General features: G+C 38.3%; 1 protein-coding gene across 2 annotated transcripts in view; it reads right to left on the reverse strand.

Annotated features, from left to right (window-relative positions):
* Positions 1–25,048, reverse strand: part of SMYD3 (SET and MYND domain containing 3) — a 431,626-nt gene that overhangs the window by 335,970 nt on the left and 70,608 nt on the right. For both annotated transcript variants that reach the window (XM_074863269.1, XM_074863270.1), the window contains exon 5: positions 24,826–24,962. In XM_074863269.1, the coding sequence (XP_074719370.1) occupies positions 24,826–24,962 (137 nt within the window). The remainder of the gene's footprint in view (positions 1–24,825; positions 24,963–25,048) is intronic.

The raw sequence follows: 25,048 nt of genomic DNA on the forward strand, positions 1-25,048 counted from the left end.
AGATTTGCAAGTTTAGAATAAGCTTTTATATAATTATTAAATATGCTTTTATTAAGCACTTTTGTGACTTCCTAATATAAAAGGGTTACATTTGCACAACTTCATGATTACTTAAATACTTAAACATTTACTTACTTAAATGCTTAAACATTTTGGAGAGTCTTAGCTGGTTTCATTTACTGGAAGTGAACATTTGACTTCATTCCAAATAAAACATTGTAGACAACATCTTTATCTAGTTATGCAAGTAAAGAGCAAGCTAGTCTTATCTGAAGAGTTACAAAGAAATTATTTATGGGAAAAAAATCTTATTATTAAAATGTTAATGTCATTTTAAAAACAATGTCTAGAACCAGACCATCCATAGTACTTCTGACTATAATCCCCACAGAAATGTTGGTTTGCAGTTCTCCACTGTAAAACATGACCATCTCTCTGCTCTGCTCCTAAGTGTACATACCATGATGTGGAAAAAGCTGGACACAAGTACACACACACAGCCCCTGCTTTTCATCAATACCTGCCATTGGTCCTCTCACCAGTACCCAAAATGAAATCTTTAAATCCTAGAGAACAGTTTAAGAGGAAAGTGACCCAGCTACTTCTTCAATGGCACACATGACATTTTGGTAAAGAATCGTCAGAAGAGAGTAACGTTCCTAATTCTTTCTCAAGGAGCTATTAACTTCAGCTTCAGAGTGAGTAGCATACAGCTTCTGACCTCCATGTCCTTGTTAAAACAAAAACATTGACAAACTCAAAGACAGTAGTATGAAAGTTCTTCCAAGCATTACGAAAACATTCAACTGTGATAAGATACAGTACTACGGTAATCTGTTAGATGGAGGGAGAAAAATATTATCTGCCATACCAGCTTTTAAAAGAGAACACAACAATTTCTATGCACTGACTGGTTTAAATAATTCCTTTTGTTACAAAAGTCTTTTGTTTTCTTCAATTTTTTTATTTACAAGAGACTAAAGAAATGGAAACTTTGAAATAAGTGAAAATATATCAGCTTCTGTCTCTCTTTCACCACAGAAATGGGATAATAAAGATTTTAGTCCTTACTCTATAAAACCCCTGTAAAGATTGTCACTTTAAGACCATAAGCAATTTCTGTTACAGTAAGAATATGTGGGTTTTGGTCAACTGAGTATGCGATTTACTGGGTAACAACATGATGCAATAAATACTGGCTGCATTGAAATAAAAAGTTTGTTTCTACCCACGTTACCAAGCAATACAGGTCATTCCAGATAGCTGACCATTCCCTAGTCTTTAGTCAGAGTTTGCAGACGATGATCACTTTTATTCATTTTTCCAAGCACTGACAAAATTACCAAATAGTACAGGGTCAAGAATCCCTGTGAGCGAGATGTCAAAAAAGGCATGTCTATACAGTGAATGTTCACTCATTTTCAGTGAATGTTGAGACACCTGTAAAATTCTCCAATGTTTGAGCTGGCATGCGGTTTATTTTTCTCTTAATTTAGATGACAAAAAGATTTAAAATTATCTTAATATCCATATCAGTAATAATATCAATATTATCTTTCTCCACACATAAACACATCAAAAAAACATATAATTAGTTCAATAAGAATCTATTTTCCATAAGGTCACAGAATCATTTAGGTTGGTAAGGACCTTTAAGATCATCGAGTCCAACCGTTAACCTAGCACTGCCAAGTCCACCACTAAACCATGTCCTTAAGCACCACGTCTACACGTCTTTTAAATACCTCCAGGGATGGTGACTCAGCCACTTCCCTGGGCAGCCTGTTCCAATGCTTGACAACCCTCTTGGTGAATAAATTTTTCCTAATATCGAATATAAACCTCCCCTGATGTGACTTGAGACCATTTCCCCTTACCCAACCACTTGTTACTTGGGAGAAGAGACCGACACCCGCCTTGCTACAACCTCCTTTCAGGTAGTTGTAGAGAGTGATAAAGCATCCCTGAGCCTCCTGTTCTCCAGGCTAAATCAGTCAAGACTGATTTGATAAGATTTCATTTTTATCCATCTTTGAGTGTATTTTATGTTTGAGAATGACATTATCATCAGGACAAACTGGAAAATAACTGACGCATGCCAAATTTTTTCTTTTTAAATACGGATTGAATGTCATCTTTTGTCCAGTTTTTAAAAAATTTATGAGTCAAAGACCTGGCAACCAGCATTAATATTCCTGATACTGTTTTGTCCTGTTAAATCCAAGTTGTCACATGAAATAAAGCAAATACAGAAAATGTGGTTTGTTGGTTTTTTTAAGATCACATACACGAAAAAAAATTTTAAAAGTCAGACTGTTTTTATGTAATATTCCCTTATTTATAGATATAACAATGACTGCTAATATTTCAGCCAACAGATCCATATTCTCATCCAGAGACAATAAAATCCACATTTTTAATCAGCTGCCCCCTTACTAGCAACCATTATACTTTGCTTCTGGGAAAAAAAGTGTACAACTGCAATTCCTAATGCAAATTATTACAGCTATCCACTGAAATGAGCAAAACTATCTGAATTTATATCAGTTAAAAATTTTTCACGTGATATGGAGAGAGCATATTAGAGTACAAAAGTGACCAGTGCATGTTATAAGGATAAAGATCTACAGTGATTGCTATAATTTCATCCCTCCATTAAATATCCATCCTGTTTAATAATGTGAGCTATTTAAAAGATTTTTAAAGCATTTGAAATGCATAAAATTTAATTTCACTTTGTCAGGGAGTTTTAATTCTTATTGCTTTGAATGTGAGTTCCAATACAAGTAGGTATATCAGAATTCTCACCTTAAGTTAATTTCCCCCCTAAATCCACTGCCAGAGATTAAGCGTTGGAATGCTGTTCACCTTTTTCCAGCACAATAATAAAATGCAACTTCTGGAACAAATTATACCAAAACAATCTTTTAAAATAAAGATTTTTGAAAAACCCTGACATTGAGAATAAGGAGAACTATTGGCTAGTTTTCTTACAAGCATTTTTGTAACGAGACGCAGTATGTCTCAATTCTGATTTCAAATCAAGATAAAAAAGTTAAGTACTATATGATATTTAACTTTCTGCACCACTGATGGAAGAGGTGTAAAATGGAGAAAGAAGCAAGCAGCCCAGTGTAGGTGTACCAATGTAGCAAAAAGAGGGTGTTAAGGTTGTGTCTTGTAAGCAAAGCAGGGTTTGGATCAGGAATCGGTAGAACAAAGTAACTATTTCAAGTCAGATCACATTGCTTTGATCACTAATATGGAGAAAATCATTCTTCCCTTCTTGTAAAGGGTGTTTGAAAAGACATGAAGAATTCCAGAGGTAGGCATACAGATCATCAGGTTTCTATTTTGATAGAAGAGGATTAACAGATAATCATTTAAGGATGGCTATTCCAGGTCAAATCAAAGGTCCATGTGCAGCACAGTACCAGGTTTCTGACTGGCCCACACCAGAGTCTTTGTGAAAAGGCATAGTAACAGCAGAGATATAAAGGGATCTTTCCACTGATACATCCATCCCAGCACCCACCAACCTCTGCCTTAGGAATTTCCTAAGCCAAAGGCTGTATTCATCTTAAAAATGACAGTGACTTTTTCAAATCAGCAGATCAGCAGTCACACGAGTCTAAGACATGACAAATCTGATGTTATCATCTTCCCTCAGGCCTTACTTTTTGATCTCCCAGCTTCTTACATGCAACTAACAGCACAACAGCAAGAGAGATGAAACCGCTCCCACAGCACCACCCAACTTACCAAAGACTGATGTAGAGAGATCAGATCAGACCAGCCAGACGGTACCTCTGATGAGGGAAAATACTCCAAAGTCCAAGGTAACTGCTGTCAGGTCAGACCTGCCAGCTCATAACCTGTCTGTAGCTACCCAGCATCTTGGATCCCACGAATATGGACCAAAAATAAATAAATGAAAAATCACCAAATGAAAACGTTTACTCATGCTCTTCTACTTCCTCTCTTTGCCTTTTTCTGTCTCTTTTTTTCCACAGCAGAGAAACCAAGGATCAGCGTTCAGACACACAAATGAGTTGCCATACTTCGGCACAGCTCAACCACAGCAGCTCTGTGCAATTCCTCCTCACCCCAAAGGTCAGGTGAAACACAGCTGCTTAATGCTCTTCAGGGCATGCTCACAGTAGCCACAGAGCATGGCCTCCACCTGGCCAATGACTGGAAACTTGCTCAGGTGCCTGAACTCACAGCTGGATAGCAGAGCTGCCCTTCACCCAACAGGAGCTGCTCAGCAGCCTGAGAGACCTCCAAAACAAACCACATCTCTACCAGTGCAGACTCAAAGTCCATCAAGCTTTATAGCCTGTCTCCAAAAGTGGCCAGCAGGAGTCGTCAAGGGAAGAATACATGAACAAGATGAGCTCTACTTTGGGTGAAACTGCATTTACATGCTCTCCAAGCCTTCACCGATTTGCTTCTCAAGGCCATTATAAGCCAGAGGTGGTATCTTTATATTATCAATGTTTTTTTCTTCAACAGTTTTAACCATTGTGTAAATTATCACAGATCTAACAATTCCACTGTTATAGGAACATAGAGACAAGAGACTCAGTTTTGATTCAATTTATTCTGTACTATACAATCCAAAATATTTGTAAGTGAAAATAATTTAAAATATTCTATAGAGTATCAGAATCTCATAAATCTCTTGGTCTGTTTGGTATAACAACCAAGCCAGGGAAGATCTCCACATTCAAAACACTAAACTGCCTAAGGTCAAAATTTTACTCCTTTAAAGCACTTTGTTAAAACCATTGCCATAAGATCCAAAGCTTGTTTACTGTGAAATACTAGATAAAAGCAACCATGACTGACACTCTGGCCCTTTTCTCATTGATGTGATATTTCTCTACCTAAAGCTAACTGGGGAATATGAAAGGGCCAACTACCCCTTAGTTCTGCCCTTCTTGCTCCTTTTCCCCAAGCATGTCAAATGGTTTCTTGGTTTTCTACTCTCACCTTAAGAATATTTAGCATTTTCCTAACTGAAACAGAAAAAAAGGGTTGGAGTAAAACATACAAGAGTTTATTTTTTCAAGTTCAAGATTCAGGACACACTAATCTTTTACATGATAACAGTATTTAAAAAAAAAGAGTATATCATTGCATTAACATGATTAGATCACAATATACTGACCCAGTTCAGCTTAATTTATATGATGTTAACAGGCCATTAGAGACACCAGAGCTTTGATGTGAACTACTTTTATCCCTTTCAAATTGTTTAGCAACAGCACAAGAACAAATAGAACCTCCCTTAACAAAGCAGTTTCTGGAGGCAGCATTTAAACTTGTTATCTGAAACAATCCAAATTGGCCTGCAAGAAGTTGACATAGTTTCTTTTCAATAGAAACAAATGAGCTTGAAAACTAATCTATCAAAATGGATTGTATTCAATCAAAAAAGGAAAAGTCACTATCAACAACAACAAGCCTTTAAAGAAATCCAAAGAGTCCACCAGCTTTTAAGTCATGCACTGTAATCTACTGCATCCGGATTTCTGAGAGCAACCCCAACCTTATAATTACCCAGTAGTCACAACCAGTTTTCCTGACAAAGCCGAGCCTACACAGAAATACCAATTATAATAAATTTGTATTGAGAGTATTCTTCACTGTGTGGTCTAACGCTAAAACAAGCAAATCTCTGAGAAATACTGAATGCCAAAAGGGATAAAAACATGAATGATTCAGTCCTAGATCATGTCACACATGATCAACAGTTCCTGTTTTCTAGCTCAGCTTCCACTGAAAGTCAATGATACATTTTAAATTATAAGAAAGAAGAGACCCATTAAGTCTTATGTCACTTCTGTGACAACATACTTTTTAAAAGGCAGAAATAACTCCACTGCACCCATAAAATTAATGAGGGATTTTGCTGAAAATTTCTACATCATGTCCTGTCTGGACTGAGCTGCTAACACTGTCTTCACAAAGCAGCTAGCTGATACCAAATCATGGTACAGATAAACTGATCATATTTTTTACATCTTGTTTTATCTCCATGTACTGGTTTCTTGACACACACAGGGTAGCCTTTACCCAAAGAGTAGAAAGCAGTTACAAATAATGCTAATATTGTTTACATAATGGATTCTCTGGTACTCCAGGTAATCCAGTAACACTGCAAGAAGAGAAAATAAATGCTGTAGTGAAAGGTCTTTTTTATTTTATTTTGAACCACATAAAAAGTCATCTTTTTTAATCATGCTCAAATAACCTTTGGACTGCCTCTTCTGCTCTTTTCAATCCTTTCTCCCCCTTAGGAGATACTCCTGCCTACAGATCTTTTCTGCTTGCAACAATGCTTTCCTGCAGCAATTCCCACAGGATGCATTTCTGTAAGTGTGGTATTACCAGGCTCATTCAGACAGACCCAAGGGAAAGTCATTTAGATCCAAAGAGAGAGACAGATCTTTCCTATAAAAGCAGCAATACCACAATGGTCCTCTTTCTCCTCTGTGAAGAAGATGGTGCATTTCAGCTGAAAAAACCCCATTGATTTAAAGTCCTTGGGAATTCTTCTGTAATAAACCCACCACTCAGAGAATATCAGTATCATCATCCCAGCTTTGACTCTACATGTGTATAAGTTGGAACTGTTGGAAAATTATAAAAATTACTTTTAAAAGCTTAATTATTTATTTCACTGCCCTTGACCTATTAAAATTTCAACTCTCCATTTGCCTGGAAATAAGTAAAAAACAATTACTTTTTCTATTTAATTCCAACAATCTTTTCAGCCTAGGCACTGCCAGATCTTTATATTCAAGCGAGTTCCAGAAACCCCAAAAAGCACTCATTTATTAAAAGAATTTTATTCAAAGTTTTTTGCTGTGATCCAAAAGCTATTCAGCTTAGACAGGTAGGCTGTTGGCAACAACTGTTGAAGCTTAAAGTACAAGGTATCAGGCAAGGAGCTTGTCTCCAGAAGACATTCTGGATTTTGCTTCTCTTAAGTTACCAATTACTAGAAATACATCTGAAATAATTTTTCATGGTAAAGTCCATTAATACAAGTAACTACATAACCAAATTCTGATTACAGGGCATATTTTATACTATATAATAGTTATAAAAGGGAAAACCCTAGCTCAACTTTTTTGAACAGTGTATTTTCTATCCTTTATGCTTTTGCCTAGAAGTCTTCAAACGTATTTCCCAGTTATTCAGTAACAGAACCACAAAGCACTCAAAAAATGAAACGTGTGAGAGTTAATCTGGGCAGTGTTTCAACCTCAGGATGAAGCAGTAAATGAGCACATTTTCTTCTGCTGCTTTTTCTTTCTCAAAAGAAGCCATCAATGGTAGCTTCTTTGGCAGCAAGACACAAACACATAACATCACCAATTCAAACAGCTAATCAAGGACAGATGTCTCAAAAGAGTATCAGAGCAGTCTTCTGCATTTCCAAGCATGTCTTACTTTTCTACAAATAAAAATATCCCCATCGCTAGGAAATCCAGTGGCATTCTGAAAGTAAAGACATCATTTGTTTTCCAGTGCATCTTTCTATATTTTAATTACAGGTTCCCTCCCAGCTTGAATAAAAGAGCAGAAGCATTTGTCACAGCCATATGGAAGCATCAGAGAGCAAGAGTGTTTCTGTGGGAGATAACTTTTAATGTAGTTTTCATCCTAACTTCCAATGTAGACTAACACTTCTGCAGGATGCTGAGTGCCTTAACTTATAACAAAGACATCAATAATGTTTTCAAAGTGATTTCAGAGTGTTCTGGCATAAGATCAAGCTTCGTGACAGTTATAAACATCTTATCTTAGAAATTCAAAGTTCACAGATTCATATATACTCTTCTGTATAACCCACACATACAGAAGTCTTGTGTGATCTACAAGAATCCATTTCCTTTTACCTAGAAAATGCATCCTACATCAAGTAAAAACCCCAAGCAATTTTGATTTCACTTACTTTTTGCATAACAACACATCCCAGTTACACATGTGAAAAAGTGATTATTGAAATCTTTTTATAGCATAAGACTATGGTGTAAGATTAATTAGTAACACCATAATAATAGCAGTGCTAATTAATTCATCCTAACCTATAGCAAAACAGTATGCACAATGCTGCTAGCATTAACAATTATTCCATGGTGTACATCTCACACTGAACATACTTGCATCGTGCTGAATGTAATTCAAATATAACATCTCCCATAACACCGAAGAGCTGAGGCAGATATTCCAGGCCAATGTCAACAGGATGAGCTTCAACAAGGCCAAGTGCCAGGTCCTGCACTTGGGCCACAACCACCCCATGCATCGCTACAGGCTTGGGGAGGTGTGGCTGGAGAGCTGTCTGGAAGAGAAGGATCTGGGGGTTCTAATTGACAAGCAACTGAACATGACCCAGCAGTGTCCCCAGGTGGCCAAGAAAGCCAACAGCATCCTGGCTTCTATTAGAAATAGTGTGACCAGCAGAAGTAGGGAGGTGATAGTCCCCCTCTACTCTGCACTGGTGAGGCCACACCTGGAGTACTGTGTCCAGTTTTGGGCACCTCAATACGAGAGAGATATTGAGGTGCTGGGGCGAGTGCAGAGGAGGGCAACGAAGCTGGTGAAGGGCCTGGAGAACAAATCCTATGAGGAGAGATTGAAGGAGCTGGGACTGTTCAGTTTGAGGAAAAGAAGGCTGAGGGGAGACCTCATCACTCTCTACAACTACCTGAAAGGACATTGCAGAGAGGTTGGTGCTGGTCTCTTCTCACAGTGATTAGTGACAGAATGAGGGGGAACGGCTTTAGATTGCAACAGGGGAGGTTCAGACTGGACATTAGGAAAAAATTTTTCACAGAAAGAGTGGTCAGACAGTGGAATAGGCTGCACAGGAAGGTGGTGGAGTCACCATCCCTGGATGTGTTTAAGGGTCATTTAGATGAGATGCTGGGGGATATGGTGTAGGGGAGAACTTTGTAGAGTAGGGCTGATGGTTGGACTCGAGGATCCCAAGGGTCTTTTCCAACCTCAATGATTCTGTGATATGTGGAGGTAGATTGACTTACCAAGGCAGAATGACATGTGAGAGAATGCAGGCAGCTTCTGGCAACAAATCAGTGTGGGAAAAATTCAAGTTTCGTTCCCCATTTCTTTCTAAGCAGCAATGAGTACACTCAGATCTTGTCCCTGATCCCATGAAGTCAACGATGGGACTCACTATGATTGAATCTCAAGTTACTGGAATCTCAACACACAAGGTTCACCATAAGGCCACACAGTGGGAATGGATACCCAAGTCAAGCAGCACATACATGCCTTGGCACATCGGAGCACAGAGCAGGGCAAGGTCCCTGGAGCCCAGATGCAGCTGGAAGTTGTGCCTTTCAACACAACAGCCCTCCAGCTGCACAGCAGCAGCTTCTCCAGGATCCCACACAGAAGACATCAGTGGACACCCTAACATGTCTGTATCTAGCACAAGAGGTATGAAAAGATGGATGTTACCCTGTAAATGCAGGAAATGAAAGAGCGTCAGTGGTGAAGCATGGAGCAGATGACAGAACAGCATGCCCTGGCACATGATATTTGAGGGTCCACCTCAGGGAGGTCAGATTCTGAATCCTATTTTTGGGGGTTCAGAGACCTCCTGAAGATGTACATAGTGCATTACCATTGGTGGTAGCCCCTGTTGCTTCCCTTTTGTCATGAAAAGTTTATGCTCAGCCCTGAGAAGGCCTGTACAGGTATAATCCAGTCTGCCAAGGACAAGCTTATCATAGAATCATAGAATGGTTTGGGTTGGAAGGGACTTTAAAGATCATCTAGTTCCACCCCCCTTGCCATGGGCAGGGATGCCTTCCACTAGACCAGGTTGCTCAAAGCCCTGTCCAACCTGGCCTTGAACACTTCCAGGGAGGGGGCTGCCACAGCCTCTCCGAACAACCTGTTCCAGTATCTCACCACCCTCACAGTAAAGAATTTCTTCCTTTTATGCAAGCTAAATCTACCCTCTTTCAGTTTAAAACCATTATCCCTCGTCCTATCACTACACTCCTGGTAAAGAGTCCTTCCCCACCTTCCCTGTAGGCCCCCTTTAAGTACTGAGAGGCTGCTATAAGGTCTCCCTGGAGACTTCTCTTCTCCAGGCTGAACAACTTTCTCAGCCTGTCCTCATATGGGAGGTGCTCCAGCCCCCTGTTCATCTTCATGGCCTCTTCTGGACTCACTCCAGCAGGTCCATGTCCTTCTTTTACTGGGGTCCCCAGAGCTGAACACAGTAGTGCAGATGGGGTCACACCAGAGCAGAGTAGAGGGGGAGAATCACCTCCCTCAACCTGCTGCCCACACCTCTCTTGTTGCAGCCCAGGATACGGTTGTCTTTCTGGGTTGTGAGTGCACATCGCCGGCTCATAGTCAGTTTTCTACCCACTAATCCTCCCAGGTCCTTCTCCGCAGGGCTGCTCTCAATCCACTCATCGCCCAGACTGTATTTGTGCTTGGGATTGCCCCGACCCATGTGCAGGACCTTGCACTTGGTCTTGCTGAACTTCATGAAGTTTACATGAGCCCACCTCTTAAGCCTGACCAGGTCCCTCTGGATGACATCCCTTCCCTCCAGCATGTCAACTCCATCACACAGCTTGGCATCATCAGTGAACTTGCTGAGGGTGCACTCAATCCCACTGTTCATGTCGCCAGCAAAGATGTTAAACAGCGCTGCTCCCAACACCAACCCCTGAGGAACGCCACTCATCACTGCTCTCCACTTGGACATCGAGCTGTTGACCACAACTCTGAGTGCGACCATCCCGCCAATTCCTTATCCACCGAGTGGTCCATCCATCAAATCCACATCTCCAATTTAGAGACAAGGATGTCATGCAGGACAGTGTCAAAAGCTTTGCACAAATCCAGGTAGATGACACTCTCTATCTTCTAGACCTTTCTAGAATAAAATTTCTGAATGCATAGGCAAAAACAGAAGTTGAAGAAATGACCCCTACCTCTCAAAATTCAGAGAGAGTAAATCAAGTGGAATTGCAAAGTAATCTGCAATCTGGGCCAAAATGCTAGATAAACATCACTACGCAAAATTATCTTTGAGCTTTAAAAATCTTTCAAGGCATTCTGAATATAAAAATATACTGGTTTCCTGATCATTTAGATTTAGTTATAAAATCAGTGTTACTGGGAGAAGAACAAAGTTGACTATTGAAACAAAGCTAGTTACAGCTTTTAAAAAGACCAGATGAACTCTGTAGAATCCCATGGTCATATCTTTTACTGTATCTTATTTTCTGAGAACTCAGCTTTACTTGGAACAATAAATCAGCGACACTGTGCCTCATTATTCTAAATTCCACTATTTATCATTTAATCAACGTCATTCGCTTGCATGAGCTAGAACAGTCACCTGCCCTCCCTCTTGATTCCCCTCCAAATTCTCTGTACAACTTTGATTTTAAAGAGTGGCAAGAGCATTCGTATACTCGGGGCTTCTCATTTGCTGAACGATGAGTACTTTGTTAGTAACATTGTAATGACAGGTTAAGGTGGATGGAGAAAATTTTATTGGTCTAAAAGAGTTGTTCCTTTTTCTGCCGTAAAGAACTAAGACAATTAACATCTCCCCACTGAAATGGCGTGTGATGTACAACAAATACCCACCGAAAAGATCAGACACCAGGAGAAAACTTGCCAAACTGCAGCAACGCACCTTATTTCATATTACTACATGAAAATAAATAATTGAGACTCAAGGAGATTCCTAATCACTAGCAATACTAATAACAGCATTATCATTAGACAATCAAGCGTTCCCCACTTAATCCTAGCTGAACTAAATGTCAGTTGCGGCAGAAAGACAAAATACAACACACTCCTACCTTCACACCTTGGAAAGCTGACTGTGAGAACTGTGGAGTTAAACAGTTCAGGAGAAAGCAGTAGATAAATACAAATTATTGTTATTATACGCTTGCTTGATCCAACAAGCTTGGTGCAACAAGCTTCATCTTATTTCTGCCTATGCACCATCTCTCCCCTTCAACCCAGCAATGCAAAAATGTACTCCAGGGAAATCCTCCCCCAACTGCACACTGACAACAGAACTCTAATCAAGTGTGTATCAGCAAGACAGAGTGATTAAAAGCATATTGTGACATACATTCACAACTTCCCACTTCCCCTTATGTATACAGGTTAACAGTAGTAAAATAACTAACACAAATGAGTAGAAAACCCACCAGCCCACTCTCCCCTCATCAGCTCCATTTCTCACACTTAGGTGCATTCACTTAAATTTCTACAAATATCTGTATTCTCATCCCAAACAATCAAGAGATGCTCTGGCAGCAAACAACTGTGCTCAAATGTTATCTCAAAGTTAACTGGAAAACACCATGTTCTCCCCTAATAACTGGGCTTGTTTTTCTCTGCCTTTCATATGAGACGCCACATTTCCTTCATCCCTCTCATCTAGAAATGGAGTGATCAGAAATTAAATTTGCAAATTTAATTTCTTGTGAATCTAACAACATTTAGATAGTAGTAAAAAGAGTTACTGGAAATCATACAAAAGTGGACCTACTAAACTGGGTGGGTTGGTTGGTTTATATCATGGGCAGGTTTGCCAGCATAATTTATATTCATTTTGTTGTTTGTGGTGCAATTCCTTGATTAGCAGATAAAGACTTTCAAAGAAATATACCTCGCATCAACATGCTTGGAAAGCAGATGTGCATATGCTTACTCTTATCCCAAACAGTAGGCTACTTCATGGTCAAAAATCTCTCACTGAAAACATACTGTTCACAGCTCTGGACACTCCCAGCTCTTTCAATTCACTCTCACAGCAGAGCTGTACCAATGGATCACAGTTTCTTTCAGAATACACAAGCTACCAGACACATCTCTACTTATTTGGCAGTGTTTCTCTATATTTGCACAATTTGCCTGGTTATGGAGATATGTTATCTCTCTGGTCTTGTACCCACATACAGATTTGCTTTTGTCTTTCTGACAAGAACATGCACTATGAATCATTATCTACTGATACTACCTGCAGCAGCAGTGGCCATTGTGAGACACCAGCAAATCTACCTAAATTCAGTTGCTTACAAGAAGATGAACGTATTGCAAATAAGAACCATTAATGTTGTACAACATCCTACTGTTACAGAGTACTTTTTGTTTCCAGGTTCTTTCATTCTCTAATTTTGTGCCATAACAAGATATTACAAGGACACATAAATAAAAGATAGGAAGCTGTCCTGGTTTAACCAGGATAGGGTTAAGTTTCCCCAGCAGTGGGGGGGGAGCTCTAGCCGGGTTATTCAGATACCATGCCGAAGTCACATCCTGGCAGGTCACATTTTTCCTGGCGCGGGAGCGCGGTGCACTCGTGGTTTTGTACATCGTGCTTCTCACTGCTGTATTTGGTAGCTATTTTGCTCTGTTCATTGCTATCACTATTACTGTTATTGTTATTGTTGTTGTTGGTTGTGTTGCTATTGCACTGTTGTATTAAACCTTTCCTTATTTCAGTTTTGGGGCTTTGCATTTCACTCCCTTTGTGGGGGAGGGGTAGCGGCCGCGTGGTCTCAGACCCCGGCAGGGTCTAAACCACCACAGAAGCATATCCATTAACATCTTCATTCAGTCAATAAGTCTTTCGGTGAACTGTGCAAAGTTAGAATTAACCAGGAAAACATATTTTTCAAAGTTACAGTTAACACAATTACCCCAAATTGCTTCTATTTTTTTATACCTTGTGGTTCATGCATGTTGAAGATGATGGTACAAATCTTGCTGTAATTCTCAGCAGTTCCTGTTAATTCATCTCAAATATATTTGTTTTCCAGGAAATGGTTAAATACACTTAACTAACAAGTACAACAATATTAAGACAAGATGACAGACTCTGGGTCATTCCTTCCATCAATCAGCTGTGGAGTCAGCCTAGTTACATCATTCAGGTAACAGTACAAATTTTAGTCCTGAGTGTCATTGCTGACAAACTGAGAGAATGGGGGCAAACTGGTCAAGTACTGCACTAAGCTTTACCACTGGAGCTTGTTTTCAGAACTGTGGCTTCTTCAGCCAGTACAGACATACTCAAAACAAAAGCTATAGACATACTTCACTTTTTAACACACAAGAAAATACAGTCAACACACGCAGCATTAATTATAAAATCTAGGGAACTGAAATCTCTCATTTAGAGAGATGCTCATTTCAGATTCATGCCATTTAAATGGCGTGCCTTTAAAGGCATCATCACCAGGATGATGGATACTGTCTCAAGTTAAAAAAAAAAAAAACAAACACATAAAGCCATTTTAAAAGTTGGAAGTTTAAAAGCAAAATAAGTGATTCTATGCTGTTACAAGAGTTTCTCACTATCAGCCAGTTTGTGGAATTCTACCTCATACTCTTTAAAGTATAAAAGCAAACATAACTCTTCAAAAGATTAGACAGCAAAAAGGCACAGTTTTAAATACAGATTTTTTTGAGTACAAGCTTACAGGCTGAAATGACTACAGAATGAGAATGAGAACCATCAGCATTACTGAGTCTACATAATTTCTGCATAGCAGAGCAAATTGACATTACAGACACAAATTGTGTACCTCCTTCCCCTCTTTGCTATCTTCCCAGATTAGACGCACAAATAGGTAAAGTATGTTTCACCCACAACACTGAATGAACGTTGACAAACCAGTAGGCTGACACTTTACCATTCCTACCTATACTAGTAGCAACACATAACCACATCCTGTCTATTTACATGATGAGTGTAGACAACTCTGACTTCAGTGATCTTGTGATGCACAGAAGTACCCATCAATGAGCGGGTGTCCAATCCAGCTTCCTCTGAAAGTTGAGTGAAACCTTGGCCTTGATGGTAATGAAAGAAAAAAGAAGATTGATTCTATACTTGTGAGTACAGGCAAAGCACAAGGTTCGTTGACAGACTGAAATATGTTCTTGTGGAATGGGAGATGGAAGGGATCTTTAATCCTGCAGTTTTTCTATTTTAAATCAGAAAAATCCACCCGAATTTCCAAAAGCGATTATAAAAGCCTTAATAACAGCCCACAATTACTTTAAATTCAGAAGGGAAATACGTTCAAATCCATCATCTGCAGTATCTGTGACATTAGGGACACATCTGAGCACACATATTTAAAATTTCAAAAGGCCCACAACCAGCACAGGAAGTTTCAAAGGATCTGTAAGAAGAAATGCAATTAATTGATGGTTATAGGTATGAAAAATCTAGTCAATATTTGCACAATGAAGAGGAAAGAAGTGGATATGGAGAAAAAAAAAAAATAGATCACTAAGGCAAATTAGATGAGCTCCTAAAGGAAATATTCCTGGATCTCACTCTGACAGTCAATCAACATGTAGCTACCTTTGGACAGCATGGGAACTTCCAGGGCAGGTGTGTAGGAATATGCAAGCAAGAAAGCTATGACAAATCATCATGCCTGTCGATCACAGAGTTCTTGGGTCTTGCTCCTCAGTATCTGCTGCCAGCTGCTATTACGGAATATCTATACCCACTGCCATGCCAAGAAACTGTCTAAATTAGACTTTGTCAGATTCAGGTTGCTATGGTAAAAGCAAAGTGATCTCAAGCCAGCTCACAGCATATCACCACTACAACCACTTTGACCGCTGTTCACCCATACTAAAATACAGGATAGTGGATCAATTAGACTGTGATCCTGACACAGTATGACTATTGTTTCTTTCTCCATCTTATTTCCACAACAAATTTGGGAGTAGTTTTAATGAAATAGGACACGCCAAAAAATTTTTAACATCACAACCACAGTGTTGATAAAACAAAAACATATAATACTCATATGCAGGGGAATAGGGAGATAACACACTTTAAGGACTAAATTTCATGTAGGTAGGTATAATTTAATTGACACCCACTGAAATGTCTACATGTGACAGATGTCTCACCTTCTGTTACTTAGACTGCAACAGCTACTTAACTCTATAGGATACTTTAGACAGACAAAGTTACCCTCATTTTCAGAGAGGCTCTGAGGCAGCTGAGATAACAGTGAGTCAACAGTAACACCACAAATACATGGTTCCCCATCCTATATTCAAAGAGCATGGTATTTTTACAGACTATCAATCTACTCCAATGCCATTCTGGAAGGAAAACAATTTTTAGCCTTTTCATCTATTAAACATGTTAAACAAGTCTCAGAGCTGATTAATAATCCTGCCACACAGAATTCTAGCTCTGCTCACAGCCAAAACAAACAAGCAAAACTGCTTTAAGCAACCCCACTGCAGGTCACCCTAAACACAAGGATAGAACAGTTTGCTGCCAAAAGCATTACAAGCAGTTATCAGGCTTATCCTCCTCAATTAGAGGCTTTTAAAATTGCTGATAGAGGATGTAAGTGTTTTTCATTTACTACTCAGATCTTTACTAAACATCTCTCCATGACCTTGTTTCATGCTGGCTTTTCCTAAACATAGAAGGTGCCTCACCCCACATATTTTTGTGCATGTACTCCAATTGCTACAACCACTAAAGCTTTTTATCATTACTGTTTCCAGTCCACTTCCAAAAGGGTGCCAGAAAAGAGACTGATGTATATCACATCTCAGAGACCATTAGCTTTTTAAGCACTGTGTTTTGTGGACATGCTCTGAGCAGCATTATGCAAAGTAATGGTAATTAAGTCCCTGGCCACCTGGATCCTTTTCAGTTCTGCACAGTACTATCACAGCTTTAGACCTAAATCAGAGAGAGAGGGGCTGGGGGGGGGGGGGGGAAGGTGAGAGTTGCAAGATACACTACCCTGCCATTTATTTCTCCAGACTCTTTCCTGTCTTATTACTTCCAACTTTGCATGACAGAAGAAGTGTCCACTGAACAAAAAGTATACATACTTTTCTCCCCGCTCCCACCCACCTGGGCCCACTCAAGGCAGTAACTTTTCTAGAAGCATATGCTTTTCAGTCAGGGCTGAATTAATCTCCTTAAAAAACAGTCTTTTCTCTTCCTTATCCCCTACCCTCCAAGAGCAAGGCTTTCCTTCCTACTACACACAACCAAATTATTACAAATTCTTCCCAACCACTCCTTGTTTTAGAACTCTTCTACCTTGTTTTCTACACCTGGTGTTTGTTATACTACAGGCAGTTTGTAAAACAGATGGTGCACACAACTAAATGATGGGACCTGAATTATACCATAAGCTTAGTCTGAAGAATTGTAGTCTTATGGTCTTACTTTCAATGCACCAAGCTTTGTTAGAAAAGTTTATATTTTAATTGTAATCCCACTGCTCTAACAATCCTATCTGATTTTTAAAGCCTTGTTTCATGGTCTGCTACAATACCCTATTGTTCTTGAAGGTAACTATTGTGACTAAAAATTAATATAATTGCTATGGAAAATTATCTCTCCAAATTATAATTCAATGGGGAAATAACAGGAAATAACTAAACCTCAAAAATCACATAAGACAAAAATAACTTCCTGGAAAGACGCAACTTTCATTTGGTGAAATAGAGAGTGGAGTCTTCTCAGACTGTTTACCACCCTCATTCTAGAGTACTGCTGCAACATTTCTTCCCATTTTATTAGAATTTTTACTATTTTTTCTTTTACTTCTACTTGCACCATTGTCTTCAAAGCTGATGCACAGTGTTGTCATGTCCTCTGCAATCCTGACTTTAAGAGAGCACATAGTTAACCAAACAGTGAAAATCTTAGCAGCAGTATAGAACTATTTATACAAAATTAAAAAGATACAACCTAAGATGTAGGTTCTTATTCACAACTGTTCCTATTCCAATTGTCTTTACACTTACTCATTGCTACATTGTGGCAACAAGCAGCAGAGTGTTACTACTACACTGTGTGGTAGGAGAGGTGTGATTTAGTTCTGATTGCACTATAGACCTCTTACAAAAAGACAGCTGTATGACCATTCTCTATTAACCTTTATTTTCTTCCTTAGAAATAATATTCGTCTGTCACACAAGAAAACCATAAAGAATCATTGCTACATCTTCTTCAGGTTCTTCTTGAGCCTTATTGGAAACACTCTGCAAATGAAAAGCATTTTTGTCATTTAATAAAGAAGCCAAAACCATAGGCAGAGATAAATGAAAAACAAGGTCAACTTCAGATTTTCTACTTACTCCTACTCTTTCAAAAGTAGCAGTATTGACAGGAGAACAACCCTGTGATCCCAGACCAAGTAAATTAATTGTTAAATAGCCCCAAGACCTTCCCTACCTTTCCTCACTACAAGTCAACCTCCTGACTTTTTTCCCCTCACTGTACTTATGCAATATCACCCTTCCTCAAAATCTAAGATGCAGAATGAAAGTTAAGCCAGAAATTAGTCTGCATCACGGACTTTTTCTAGTGCTGTCCTCAACTCCAGGGGTCAAACAGCTCTGCTCATTAGCTGACATTGGCTCATCCAGGCTTCTGTAAGGCTGTCTAACAAACCAAAGGGAGCCCTTTTGGCAGGAAGCATGTGTGAGCACCTGAATCTTTCTAATGTCTGTTACTGGATCATCACAAAAACAGTGAGTTTAAAATGCTGAAGTCAAACTATGTAAACAATAAAATCCAATATTCAAAAAAATATTGGCTGTTTGCTATGCTGCATGAACCAGTGCTTCGTCTTCTCCTAATACATTTAGCTTTTCCCGTTTCCTTTGGTTTTATATACTGCAAAAGCAGAGTCTGACCTTAGCTTATTCCCCTCTTAATAGATAAGGCAGCTCCTCAGAATCAACAATAAATGTTAGGGAAGTGATCATTCATGTCCTCTGAAAACAAATATGAAGGTCTACCAGAATGAGTTCTGCTATGCTCCTGTGAAATACACTGGAAAAAGAGCACAGAAAAATTCTCCTGAAATTATTTAGGCAATAACTGAGCACAATATTTGTGATGATCACAAGTCACTTTTTAACAGTTGTTAAGTGTGAACCTTTCAATGGCTTGAAACTACACACAGACAGAACAGGAGTTAGGACACACCATGTTCATATTCCCACCAAACAAAACTTTATCAACAGAAATACTAAATCAATAGCACTTTAGATAAAAAGATAATCAGAAATCTCATGTAATAGCCTTAAAGATGGCAACAGTCAGAGAAAAAGGTTCTGATATAGTTTGATGAGCAGAAACATAGCCCTCCAACTCTAAAATAAAAATAAAACAGTCAAGATTGACAAACAACCGTATGTTGAGCACCTAGGCTTAACCACTGTTGTTTCAGGTATAATGATTTCTAGAAATTACAAGACTTTGGAAATTATAAGAAAAAAGAATGATCAAAATGGAAAGGTTTTTGCTAAATAGTTTCCTGGGCCATGACTAAAAATAAATTTGTCAGTAATGGCCTGGTCTTTAATTTACCATAAACACACAAGTTTGCATGAGACAGGGTAGCAACATACATTAGATTTGAATTACACAAAGAGCAATGATTGATAAACATGCACTTACTTTTGTCATCTCCAGAAAAAGGACTTCATAGCCTCCTAATCATAGGGAAATCAAACAAGTGCATCCAGAGTTAATTAGATTAGCAAAACCTGCATCAGCGAGCAGCCTTCACCTGTATGCCTTTAACAACTCTTATCTTGCTCATAACTTTACTCTTAACTTTTTCCCCAATATTTATTTTGGATCTCTTGATACAAATCACTTTCATTCCCCTGCTAACATGGATTACTAAGTTAACTAGTGAATCCTAAGAGTAACCTACTGAAAGTGCTGCTAAAGAATATCTTGACCAGGCAGATGTATCTTGTCTTCATAGGTCTTCTCAGAGAACATATGCTACCTGATGCCTATAATATCTGAGGAAGCAATGTGAAGATTAAACATACTTTTTCCAGTCATATCATTAAGTGAGACTGTTTCCTTCAACTTGCACTTAAAGAGTGACCCAAATAAATTTAGTATTCAGACTTTACAAAGGCCAAGGGACACTGCTCAACTCCCAGTTCTCTTCTGCCTATGCAGATACATACCAAAACCCCTTCAAGAAGATGATTTTTTTAAAATGGTACTAATACCCTTTATGTTGAACAGAAACACTTTCAAAGCATTGAGTGGAATAAAAAGTAAGTACTGAAAACTTAGAAGAACAAGTAAAATATTTTTAATCTTCAATAGGAGGAATAAAAGATTTTAAAGAGACCAGGGCACTTTGTCTCTTGAGGGATGTACCTCTGCACTTTACAGTAGCCTCCTTATTTCTTAAGTTAAAAATAAAATCAGTTATACCAACAGCCTAAACAGACAACCAGATGGACTTTCAGTTAAAACTGTCTGTGGGTACACAAGGACTAGCATACAGCATCAAAATTCTATCTCCTCTTTAATTTCAACTTCACAAACCTCAAAAATATGAGGTAGAAAAAAAAATTAGTCTGACATAGGAAAGATGCACATATGTTTCCAGTGTATATGGATACTGACTTTCTTATTCATTCTACCCTAGACTTCTAGTTCTGCAATCACTTAGACCTGTTTTTACTCCATCATTGATCTGTGTCAATTCTAAACTGACCTGGAAAGGAAAGAGTAGGACAGCACCTGAGAAAAGGGTGGTGAGCAGGACATCACCTGCATAAAGAGGCATATTCAGCTCACATATACAGGTGGGACCTCTCCAGTGAACTGAATGAAAGCAGCACATCTACTTTCAAAGTAGAAAAGTGGCAAGGTTGGAACTGCAGGAAAGATTAAAACTTTCAGAAAGACAAAAATGCTCTCTGATCTCTATCACCCCACATGCAGTTAAGATACTGTCCAGAAAGTGAAATTTTGCACAACAGAAAAATTAGAGATTGCTATTTCAGCAGTAAATTATCATCTCTGCTCTCTGGGGGTGCCAAGAATCTTCAGTCCAGCACCCCTCTCCAAAGAGTTTGTTATCAACAATTTCATCAGAACACCATTTAGAAACCCTTTCTTTTCCAACAAAATTCTGTTTTAAGATTACTAAACTGCTCTAGAACTCTGTCATGTTACAGTTCATTAACTGTCACTGGATTTTACCTTGCTGTTATTTAATGACAAGGTTGCATATTTCTTACTATTTTTATAAATGTGAGGATCTGAAGTTAGGAGATCTTTCAAATGGTTACCATTTTATCTAACATCAGAATCTCTTCTTTTTTCTTGTTAATTGAAAAAAAAAAAACCAACGTTTTCAGACAATTTCAAAATGCTCAGAAAGTCAATTCTGACATAGTATGAGTAGTTGCAATTCTAAGACACCAAGTTTGTATTTGGTCTAAAAAAAAAAGTCATCTTGGGTCTGAATCCAGCCAGTGGAGTCACTCACTGTTATACAGTCAACATGGTAGGTACAGATTTCATTCAATGTCTTAAGTAGTTTACATGGTTCTGTCTGCTATTATGAAAAGAACCATAAATGTATACAAAAAATTGTAATTCTTTATCCCACACCCATTAAATGTCTCACAGGATTCCAGGCCACCTCCTCACACATGCAAGTAAAAGCTGAAGAATAAAAACCAAGGACTGATTTTATCTCAAGGTTATGGAAACATCATTAACCATAAAACCATGGTGTCAAAAATTTATCTTGACATAGAAAACGTCTCAGTGGAGTTAAAGCCTTATCACGTAATTAGCTGCAGATAATTCTGTTTAATACTGAGGATCCAAATTTAAAAACAGTCACAACCTTGATAAATAGCATGTTAAATAAACTGGAGCTTCTGAAGAGTGATCAGATAGCAAGAATGAAAAAAATCCAACTCCAGGTCAAAGAATGGTTGATACAAAAGCAAACTGCATAGTAAGTACAGGGCAACACTGTCAAAAAGGAAGGTACATTACCCTTCTGAAACACCTCCCCATTCAGCATGGCTGGTATTTTCCACAGGTCTTACACAAACTAGAAATATACTGGGGTGAAATTCTGTTCCCTTGGAAAGAAATGGCAAAACTTTCTTTGATTTTTGATGGGAAGTTTCCACAGGTTTGCACTCAAGGGGACTCTCTGCCCATTAACCATGACAAGTAAGTGGAAAAAGCTATAACTAATTTTCACAAAGACAAGAGCAGTGGCCAGCAGAGAAGGAGGACTGTTTAAAAGAGCTTCCGAGAAACTCTTTAGACCTAAATCAGGTTGGAGATTTTTCCAAGAACTATCTGGAATTTAGTCATCTCGCTGCAGGAACGTTCTTCTCTGGCTGTCTGCTTATTTTCCTTCTTGAGGATCCAGCATCAAACAGAATAAAAAATGACCTTTGACTGGATCTTATTGTGGTATGCAATGAAAGAACTGATCCAAAGAAGTTCAATGTTAGAATAAGCACCTACTGAACTTGAAAGGAATTTTGGAAGAGGTTGGGAAAACAAGATTACATCTTGAAGTCATGTATCTGTAGTATTTCTTTATTCTATGACCACACAGAGAAGTCATCACAGCTGGTCTTTTTTAGTTACACTATAGAGAAGAGACCACATAAGTCTTATCAGAGCCTTTACAGTTCCAAAGCCTTAAATTTTACCTGCTGGGAATAAGCATCTCTATTCAGTTTAAGGAAAAAAAAACACAAGTGTTTTTTGCACTGACATTCAGCTTATCATTCTGTGGGAGTGGCAGAAAATGCCTGGTGCTACCTCACTAGGGATGGGGGCATATTAAAATCATATTTTAATATAATGCCATATTTCATAACTTACTCATGTGACAACAAAATTGGGAAGGCTATAAACTACCACATGGAAAAATAGAGAGCGACAATAGAGCTTTCAAAAAAGCATTGTGCTTGATGGAACAAGATGCTGATTTTACTCACATGTAAAGCATATGGGTATATTTAGTCAACAGCTACTTTCTCCCAACCAACTCACCTGTTCAGTCAGATTCCTCTGTCCCTTCTGTCAATTCTTTTTATTAGTGATATGAAGTACCTGTACCCATGATAGGTGTATGTCATTTGCTCTCCATTTTCCTAGGGTAGACTATCACACAGACTCAGCAAAGTGAGCAAAAGAAGGAAACATGACCTACTTTAATGGTCTAGGAGCCTCTAAATTTCCAGAAGAAAAAAAAAAAAGGCAACAACTTAAAAACTTGGTACTATGCAGTACATTCAATGGGATAGGGACAAATTCACAGTCAACATAAGGAACCTATTGTTAAAAATATCTTTGCGATAGCAAAGTTATAGTGGGACAGATGTTGTTGTTAACCAGAGCATTCCTAGTTCACCAGTTAACAAGATATGGAACTGGGAAGTCTTGACTTTTAGTCTGCCCTTGATGACCACTTGCATCACCTTGGTAAAATACATGGGAAGGAAGAGGAGATGGACATATGTGCAGATGCTTGTGCATGTGTGTACACAAAAAAATTTAAATAGCTTCCTTATTTTCTTCACCAGTGCTACAATATATTGAGCAACCATCACACTGTTCCTGTAAAGCCACCATGGCCAGCCTCCACCTTAAGCTTATTATTACATAGAAGGCAACAACATTTGTAAAGAATTTCTTACAAGCTGTGACTCAGTTCAAACTGGTTAGGCAGTGATCATCATCTGATACTCAGCCTTATCTTCAGCTGTACAAATTCTCCAAGCCAGCTAACACAGCATGCATATTTCATGTGAAATGCATCTGAAAGTTCAGGCCAAACCAGCGTGCCAATACAAGACAGTAAAAGTTTGAGTGGAGACTAGGTAGTGCATAAGGTTTTCATTTATGAGCCCTTTTGACTGGGTGCATTTCAGCCTGCATGGTTTTTCAGGGAAAATGGCAACTTTACATCACAGCAGTCTAATCACCAATTTAAAAATCCAGAAAAAGAACACAGTTGATTATATTACTCCTATTCCTTCTGTCCACATCAAAACAGATTCCACAGTTGTGCTAAGAGATTTAAAAAAAAAACAAAAAAATTGTGTATTGCATTTTTAATTTCTTTACAAGAGGCTCTTCCTTTTGTTTATATCAGAAGAAAAACATCCCGGAGTTTGACTTCATAAGAAAATGCTTATTAAAACAACTAAAACATGCATGAGTTAAGATAAATCTTATGATAGAATTTATCAATCCATTAGAAATCAAAAATTAAATCAAGTTAAAACTATGAGTATTCTCCATATGAAATACTTCTGCTAGCATTGTTCAAATTACATTTCTGAATGAAAAGCAATAAAATATGTACAGCGAAAGGGAACAATAGTTAGTAACACAACAAACATTTTACATACGGTGGAAATTAAAGTACTTTACATGTAGCCTTTTATAATCCACATGGCCCCTGAGAAAGCAGTTTGTGGAATACAGTACTGTCAGGAACACCCATGAGCACATACTACTAACTGACAAAACAGAATGGGAGTATATCTGCAAATATAAGCTACTGCACTTTGCAGAAAAATTCTAGGCTGAAGAGTGATGCTATATGCTTTTCATTACTGTGGGAAAATTACTTAGGTTGACTCAGTTGTTTTTGAACTTGTTTGGTTTTTAATGCAACATTGTGGGGTTTTCCCGCAAGAGCTTTAACATGATAATTTAAAAAAGGAAAAGAAAAGTTATCCTCTGGCTGCTGCTTTAATTTTTAAATGTTACAATTATGTAATAGCTATACTTCCGCTTAAATACTAACTGAATAGGAAAAATAAAGAGTTTGGTTTCACTTTGTCATATATCACATTCTGGATGTATCTACAGAACTCCCACTCAAAAATAAATCAAGAACATAAAGAAAGGATAATTTATGAGTTGTCAAGCAATTACATTTTAACACTTACTTTTGTGAAGATCTGAAAAAAGTCAATTACAGGTGGCAAGTGAGATGCATCCTGGATCTCTGTTTTCAAATACAGTTGCAAAGTCTGTGCAAGGTGCCTGAGGCCATCTTTCATTTCTTCGCTTAACTGTTCAATATCTTAAGGGGAAAAAAAAAAAAAAAAAACCAAAAAACTTATATCATGTTGTAAACAGAACCTTTTGCCAACATTTTGAAAATGTCAA

The sequence above is a fragment of the Strix uralensis genome, chromosome 3, assembly GCF_047716275.1.
Source record: "Strix uralensis isolate ZFMK-TIS-50842 chromosome 3, bStrUra1, whole genome shotgun sequence".
NCBI classification, from domain to species: Eukaryota; Metazoa; Chordata; class Aves; order Strigiformes; family Strigidae; genus Strix; species Strix uralensis.